The sequence below is a fragment of the Squalius cephalus genome, assembly GCF_949319135.1.
Source record: "Squalius cephalus genome assembly, chromosome: 1".
In the NCBI taxonomy this organism is placed as follows: Eukaryota; Metazoa; Chordata; class Actinopteri; order Cypriniformes; family Leuciscidae; genus Squalius; species Squalius cephalus.
Window position 1 is genome coordinate 47,707,628 of NC_137122.1, and position 8,762 is coordinate 47,716,389.

Below are 8,762 nucleotides of genomic sequence, written 5' to 3' on the forward strand. Positions count from 1 at the left end.
TATATTATATTATATTATATTATATATATATATATATATATATATATAATTTGGGTCAAAAATACACTAGTAATGTTGAAAGTAGTAATATAAAAACAGTAATGTTGTGAAATATTATAAACAACTGGTTTTTGTTGTAATATATTTTTAAATGTGATTTCTTTCTGTGATGGAAAAGCTGAATTTTCAGCAGCCATTCGTGGAAACTATGGATGTGCACAAAGCCGAATACCTTATTCAGAAAGGCACAGATAATGGCATCAAAACAAATAACGAATTCAACCGAATAATAGGAAAAATATTCGGCAGACACTTCTCATGTTTGCTGGATCATAGCATGATATTATAATGAAATGAGCGGAATGACCACAAATGGCCTGCCAGGAGTAATATAAATTAAAATACTACTACCATTTAATTTAAATATTTTGAACCTTGTACAATATGATACACAAATGAGTGTAAACTACTGAAATGAGCACAGTACGCTCGCAAATCAAAAAGTCACTCCGCCATCTCTGTGCGTCTCTCACAAAAAAAATAAAAAAAGATCTTGACATGAGTAATATCAACTAAGATACTGAATCATACACATTTCATTTTCTACTACTTGATATTTCATATGTCTATTTAAATGTTTTCAATCTTGTACGATGTGATACATGATATGTTTCTTCGTCTCACTCTCTCCCGGAGCCAGCAAGCATTTATGTATTCTTTATAATTTGTTCAGATTTGTATGCATAGTAAAATAGTAAAATGTTCAACCACTGAGTATATACTTTCAACTTCCATGTTCTCTAATCAGCTATTTTATATAGAATCCTCTTATTTGAGGTTGTGGATGATTGTCTTGACATAACTCTACACAACGTTCCTCTGGATGTTTTTTTCCTTTTATATAACATTTAGAATTATTGTTTTAATTAGAAAATATTTAAAGAAAAGGTATATTTGTAATAAAAATATACAAGTAACTTTTTGTAATAAAGTTAAACAAGGCATATTTGTTAAATGAAAACTATGAAGGGAACAGAATTAAAACGAACTTCTAACTTCCGGGTTCAGACACCGGCCCACACACTTTCAGTTTGATCCAAACACAGATACAGATAATTGAGATTGTAACAAAGATACAGATATTACCACCTAGTGGAAGCTGCGATACTTTTTAAAAAAATTATTTGATGATTAGAAAGTTTAAAAGAATCAATGTAATTCAATTAGGTTGAAATTAAATGAAATGTAATACTTGATGAATACAAAATATTAATTTCTTAAAAAAAAAAAAAAAAAAAAAAGGTATAAACTCACCGACCCCAAACTTTTGAAAGCTAGTGTAGAATATATATATATATAGTTCTTTCATTCAGAAACATGTCATACAGAAGTATAATGAGTTCAGGTTAGTTTTAAACCATTTTGTGCACACTCCACTGTATGAGGTGCACGAATTCATTTTAATCTGTACGAGCGCTCAGAATCACTTGTCTCACTTTTATATCGGCGCGCTGATTTGTTCACAGGTTACCTTGTTCACTGTTCCTGGTTGCTGCGGTCTCATCACAGCCTGCGCCATCTGCTGTCCTGCGTTCTGCTGCTGCAGAGAATCGGGCAGCATGTTCCCGTTACCAGCCATGCCCGCATTCATGTTCACATTGACGTAGCTCATTCTGGGTGCACCATTCATCATCTGCCCTCCCATCATGCTCTGTGGCTGTCCGTTCCCTTTCTGGGTGCCCATCATGCCCCGGTTCAATCCCGCCACCATGCCAGGCTGCGGCATCATGCCAGGCTGCTGCTGTTGAGGGCCACCGAGCCCCTGGGCGCCACCCAGACTTCCCATCATCCCCAGGGAGGACGCGTTACCCGGGTTGCCAGTGGCCGTGGAGGTGGATGGAGGGGCGCCAGGGCGGAGGAGCTCAGACAGGTGCTTGTGTTTGGCCGCAGTGTCCTGGCCCGAGCCGCCCAGAGGCCCCGACATCCCTCCGCCACCCAGACTGGTGTGCAACTGGCCGGGGTCCATCCCGTTAGGAAGGCCCAGGTCGGAGGAGTTAATGAGCTCATCTGGGAGGTCATGCTCCAGGTCAAACAGAGAGCCGAAATCTGAAAAACAAAGAAAAACAGACTTTAGTCAGGTTGTTGCTCACAGAAAAATCACACATAATTACATCCATTAGAGAATAATTATCGTATGCCCAAAAATATGAGACGTTTCCTGCAAAGCCACAGCGGAAGAAATCATATTTTACCCAAGTTGTGTCTTTGCTGACTGAATTGAATCTGATGATCTTAAATTATACTACACAATGACTATAAACAGATATCGGTCGGCTAGTCTGACTGCTCAATATATCGGTACATCAGTCACCATACAGCAAGAAATTTACACAAATTGACCAGTGAAATTGAACGAATGGTTAGAAAACTGGAACAGATTATTGCAGCTCTCGTGATGAGAGAGAAAGACTGAGATTATCAGATCGCAGGAGAGCAGTATGTAGTAGAGCCGGTGTGTGCACGTCCTAATGGTTCATACTAATAAAAAACACATGGCATGGCATAACAATGGACAAGCGGTGGGACAAAATGGGGGCCTTTTCCTACATAATGGCAAGTCCTCCTGATAACAGCAACACACCAACAACTAATACATGCAACACACTCTAAATATGAAGCAAGCAAACTTTTGAGCACAGTCTCCACATTTATCAGCCAAGTGATTAATTAGACAATATTTGGATTAAAGTTTTGAGATTGTAGTAGTTAAAAAAATAAAAATAAATGTTTATGTTAGCATTTTGTTTTAAAATCTACACACAACCCTTTTGAAGGATAGGATGGGCAAGAGTAGGGTAAAATGTTGCCCCCTTAATCTAAAAGGCTTAATTTGTCATGTCACCTTATATTTAAAAATATATTTTTTGCATATGAGAAAAGTGAAAGCTTTTTTTGGCATGTAAAAAAAAAACATCTAAAGAATTCAACATTTCTAAAAAAAAAAAAAAGTTTAAATTCACTTAAATATTCTGAATATTAAAATAACCTATGTTTATGGGTACCTTTAAGAAACGGTGGATAGTGGTCAAGCTCTGGGATAAAATTCAAAGTATAAATTTTACATACATCTCATTTCTCAGTGCCTAGATGACAACATAAACAGTGGCACAACTTACCCCAAAAGTCCCAAACTTATTTTAGTTTTTTTTAATGGCATAAATATTGCATGAAATAAAGTGTTGATTCAAATTAATCTAATTTGATATTATTAAATATATAAACGCATAACAGCATCCATAAAAAAACTGTATGGTGGATCAGTACAGTTCAAATAAGACATTAAGATCTAACGTTAGACATTAAACTCTGCTGTAAGAAAAACAACTGCTTAAAACCAGTCAAGGATGGTTAGCTGGCCTTAACTGCACAAGCTGGTTTTAGAAGGGTCTTGGGCACTTTTCTTCTGGTCAGACAGGAAAACCAGCAAACCACCTTAAGGTAGTTTAAGAAATAGAAAAACCAGTTAGATGAGGTAGCATCTACTGTGTTGATCAGAAACTTGCACACACTGGTTTGTCTACTCACTAAATGTAAACCAACTTGATAAGAAGTGATCTCGACTTCGTTCCCAACCGTGTGTCAGTAAAGCGACGTGATTTATAACGCGTGTATGTCGAGTTTTCCTTTTCCTGACAAGCTCAAAATGCATCACCTTATAAACCTTTGACACCAAACCCAGCTCTCGACATCGCACAACGACGTACAAAGCCAAAAGTTTGTGTAACGCACACCCGGAAAAACGCTGCCTACTAAACACAACAACAGTTTTGTAACGCACCTCATCAACTTCAAATGAAAACATTGAGCAAATTAGCCTACTAGCTATGCTGCTAAGTTATTTAAATAGCGGGGGTGATGCAAACAAACAAATACAACAAAAGAACGCTCTTAAAACACACGTCGCGTGTCTTTTTTTTTCATACATGCACGCGACAGCGGCGGTGTGCAGGCGCGAGACTCGCCGCACACCGCAGCGCGTGAACATTATTATTTACCGTTTCCATCGCTCGCGGAGACCGACAGAGCCGGGGAAGACAATTTAGGCCTCTTAGCTGAAGGCGGACCGGGGTCCAGCACATTATCGGCCATAGTTTTCCTCCGTTTTAGTGTTAATGCATATATCCCGCGTAGGATAGCCCTTCCTGTGAAGTCGCGAGCCGATGTGCGAATGAAATCTCCTCGTTCACGAGCTCCGGACGTATTCCCGTTTCCCTTTCATGGGACGATACATGCATACAATGCAATGCAATGTAATGATTCAATGTTCAGTCCACCTTTAATGCTCCCTTTTAAGATTTTCTAGTCTTTAGTTCCTCAAAGTATGTTTCCGAATGGAGGAGGTGAAGGGAGGAACAGACGGTCATGCAAGCTCGCCGCAAACTCACGTAGCCTCCTCGGCGGCGAAGCAATTTTCCCAAGATTTATCCTCGCTGCTTGCATCCGTCTTTTCCGCCATTGTCGGCGGCGAACTGAAGTGTTGGTTTTTTTTTTAAGGCGTTGTGTACGAGATATCGAACTCACTCTGGTGCGACTTCATGCAATGCTTATAAGCAAACACAACGATTTAGAAATATGTCTCTCTTTGCGTTGTAGCATGTGCAATTCCCAGCCAGCATCACTTTACTTAGAATATTTAAAGTCCATCAAGCTCCTTAAAATTGACACGGATTGTATGAATCTCCTTCGTCAATGTCTTTATTTCCTCGCAAGTAATTTAGATGGGTAGAGAGAACAAATAAATACTTGGAAAACTGGAATATAATTAGGCAATCATATGAATGTAAAAGTTTACTTTCATCCTTTCAAGACAGTACTCTTTGCAGAATAAATAACATGAGAAATGTGCATCCAAGGACTGAAATGGCTTGCACGAGCTATATCACTTTAGATGATTACAAACAACTTGCATATGTCAGTGTCCATGTCTTAGTATTTTGCAAAAACACCTCAAAGTGATGACAAGTCAAATGATTTATTGTGCATTCACATCTGAATATGGCTCGTGCGCCCTCTGTGTGAATGTGTCCACTGCACGAGTTAAAAGTGTTTGCAGAAAATCTCTGAACATTGCTCTCCACGAGACCACCCTGCACTATTGCGCACAGATCTTGCATGCAAAATGCAAAGAAAAAATGATTTCAAAAGTGGCTGTGTAATGGACAGAACATGTATGCAATTAGTCGTTCGCCTGAAGTCCAAGAAGATGTTGTCTCGCAGTTCGCTGTGCACGAGCTAAAGAATGGGAATCAAGTGAAGTTGGTCAATGAATTTGCGTGCATTTCAATGCACTGTCAGTCACATCGAGCAAATAAGAATAATTTGTCACTGCACGAAGAGCCTTGCGGAGCATTAAAGAAAGAGAGAGAGAGAGAGAGGAGCAGCGGAGGGTCGAAAATAGAATGAACCGAACCGAGGTGGGCTTCAGTAATATTTCGGGTCTGAAGCATCTGCCGATCCGGGTGATATTGCCAGCTGCACCCCCCAAAATCTGGGGGTCCTCAAACCCCTTTCATAGGCTTTGTGATGCTGTGAACCCCCCTGCGCGTTCATCCCTTTTTAATTTCTCCCTTCTTTTGCACAGTTCCTGCAATTTTTCCCACTTTCGCTGTCGTCCGCCAGCAACCGGCGATGTGATTTCGCAGATATTCCCACTTCGTGACGCTGTTATTTTCCTTTTTCCCCTGACGAGCTTCCCTTCGTTTAAATGTATTGCCCTCTTCCGCCTCTCCGCTTCGTTTAAAAAAAAGAACAGAAAAAGAAAGGAAAATCCGGTCTGCTTTTTTATTTTCACACTGGAGAATCTGTAATCTTGCTCCGTTTCCTCCGCTAACCAGCCCGGTTGTGTGTTTGATCCGGTTTGGATCCTCGAGGACGGAGCCGGCGGCGCTCAGAGTCGCAGTGGTCGGCGCTCGAGTGGCTTTTTTTCGGTCGCTCCTGCCTCCTTCACTCTCTCCGCACAAACAAAATGGCGGCTTGTTGTTTCTACTCCTCTGGCTGGGGGGAGGGAAGGTTGGAGGTGCGGTAACATTAGTAAAGGGGGGTGGAGGGGGAGATGGCGATCGGGATTTCCCGGACAGTGCTGTTTCCGTACTGTTTCGGAGTTGCGACTGTTCTGGGCGGGTGCAAGACGGCGTCCAGCATCATCATCATCGTCAGATGATGGAGTCACTCATAGAAATGATGCCCACAGTGTGTCTTGTTTAGCAGAATATTACTCGACTTGGCTTTCTACCTGGAGGGACAGTGAAGCCCAGGGGTCAAGTGCCCTTATGAAGTGGTGTGGAGAAAGAGGCAAGAACACGCAGTGACATTTTTGGCTGTAATATCCTACTGAGTGGTCTCAGTTCAGAGGCTGTTTCGCATAAGCCTAGTAAGCTTCCAACCTTTTTGGACATCATAAGCACATTCATAGTCAGCTAAGCTCAAAAGACCGCTTTTTTGGGCATGGCCGCATTATGAATCATCTCAGTTTAAGGATTGTGTCTCAAATCCAAGGGAACTGACTATGTAGCCAGCATTTTTGGTCATCATCGTGTTGAGAGTCAGTTCAGCTCAAAAACCTTGAGTTGCTTTTACTCACACAGCATTTGAGGCACCTTGGCATGGTCTGAGTAAGCTCAGCATTATAAACGAGTTCAGAGTCAATTCAGCTTAAAACAAAATTTATGAGCTACCTAGACAGCATTTCTGTGCGTCACACTGAGTCGTCTCAGTTCAGGGGCTGTTTCGCAAAGCCTAGTGGGCTTTCAACCTTGACTGTTTTTGACGTCATAAATGCAAAGTTGATTAACTAGGCAGTGTTTTAGGCATGACCACGTTACAAATCATCTCAGCTGAGAGACTGTAGTGTCCTAAATGATGCACTATACACTATGCACTTATACTACAGTAGTCAACATTTGAAGTGGATCAAAAAACTTCATCAAAGTTGTCTTAAGACAAGAAGGGGAATTGTTCAAAGTTCTTGTATAACTTTGATGAAAGGTTTTGATCCACTTCAAATGTTGACTACTGTATCAACCATGTAGTGTATGCATGTTATAAGGTTATTTTGCCATTCAACATCAGAAGGTGTGTCCCAAATCGCGTACTTGTGCACTATTCTATGCCATTTTGTAGTATAAACAGTGCGAGTAGTGTTCACACTGAACATTCTATAAAGAAAAAGTCCACTTTAAGTTCACGAATGATGCACTTATTTAACGGAAACAACTAAATGTCGGACACTTCATGCACTCAACTGTCGCAGCTTTAGGAGGGGGAGGGGCTATCAGACTCTGATGTTGAAAGACAAAAATAAACGTATAAAGTTCATCCACTACTACACGATTGAGTACATAGTGCATGGTGTATAAGTGCATAGTGTGTCATTTGGGACACAGTTCGAGTCTGATAGCCCCTCCCCCTTCACCACGTACTTAAGGCTACAGTCGAGTGCATGAAGTGGCCAACATTCCACACTTACTTTTTTCGGTTAATAAAGTGGATCATCTGGGTATTGCACTTTTTTCTTTTTGGTATTTTCAGTGTGAACACACTACACAAACTATTTATACTACAAAACAACATAGAATAGTGCACAAGTATTGGAACGTACCTTGTGTCTCAAGACAGCAGCGTTGCTGGACATCATACTGAGTCATTTCAGCTGTGCCTATTGTGGGCTTCCAAACTAGACAGCATTTTTTATGTCAGAAGTTCATTCAGCTTAGCTTAAAAACATTGATTACCTAGACCGCATTTTTGGGCATGACCACATTACGAGTCATCTCAGCTGAGAGATTGTGTCTCAAAATCAAGGGAACTGACTTTGTAGCCAGCATTTTGGGCATCATAAGCGTATTCAGTCAATTCCGTTACTTACCCAGACATTTTTGGGCATAAACTCAATGCAAGTTGTTTCAGCTGAGATTTGTATCTCACAACCCATTGAGCTGACTATCTAGACATACATTTTTGAGAACTTTCTGCACGTTCTGATTGACCTAAGCTAAAAAAAAAAACTCTAAAAAGCTAGGAACATTTTGGGCCATCATAAGCATGTTCAGAGTCAATCCAGCCCAAAAACTCCTAAATCTGGTGATCTTAAGAAAGTGTTTTTGGATCTCATCGACACCTTCATAGTCAGCTTAGCTCAGGGACATTGCTTAACTAGACAGCATTTCTACTCAAAACATAAGGAGCTGACAATGTAGCCGGCAATATAAGAGTCAATTCAGCCAAAAAGCCAGAGTGGCCTACCAAGACAGCATTTCTGGGCGTCACTGGCATGTTGAAAGTCAGTTCAACTCAAAATCCTCAAGTTGCTTACCCAGGGATAAATGCATTGGAAGTCATCTTAGCAGAGAAATTGTGTCTCAAAACCAAGTGCAATGCCTACCTAGACCTACTTTTTGGGCGCCATCTACATGTTCTGAGTCAGCTTAGTTAAAAAAACTCACAATCTGAAAAAAAGAAAAGAAAAAGTAAGTCAAAAATACTCCAAAACCCAATGAGCTGCCTGCCTAGACAGCACAATTCACTTCTGTTCAAAAATTGTACGAAAAGTAATCGATTGTCGAGTTCACGTGCATTGGTTTAGTACCTATGATCATGCGCGTGAACTCGACAATCAATTACTATGGACTTTGACCGAAAACAGGATGTAAATACAGGTATGTGCGCTGGCTAAATAAATATCATTTTTATTCATATCTTTCACA

The 8,762-nt window shown here is 40.5% G+C and overlaps 2 protein-coding genes across 15 annotated transcripts in view; one reads left to right on the plus strand and one right to left on the minus strand.

Moving 5' to 3' along the window:
• Positions 1 to 6,016, minus strand: part of ep300b (EP300 lysine acetyltransferase b) — a 45,521-nt gene extending 39,505 nt beyond the window's left edge. For 11 of the 14 annotated variants that reach the window (XM_079888714.1, XM_079888713.1, XM_079888708.1 and 8 more), the window contains exons 1-2: positions 4,056 to 4,234; positions 1,532 to 2,106 (exon numbers count right to left, since the gene is read on the minus strand). In XM_079888714.1, coding sequence (XP_079744840.1) covers positions 1,532 to 2,106; positions 4,056 to 4,149 — 669 coding nt within the window. In that variant the 5' untranslated portion in view covers positions 4,150 to 4,234. Of the gene's footprint in view, positions 1 to 1,531; positions 2,107 to 4,055 lie in introns of all 14 variants that reach the window. The other 3 variants (XM_079888715.1, XM_079888709.1, XM_079888710.1) reach the window with 3 other exon arrangements.
• A 2,674-nt stretch (positions 6,017 to 8,690) lies between these two features.
• Positions 8,691 to 8,762, plus strand: part of LOC307159815 (SUMO-conjugating enzyme UBC9-like) — an 84,589-nt gene continuing 84,517 nt past the window's right edge. The window contains exon 1 of the mRNA XM_079873448.1: positions 8,691 to 8,714. The gene's annotated coding sequence lies outside the window, so the exon portion shown is untranslated. The remainder of the gene's footprint in view (positions 8,715 to 8,762) is intronic.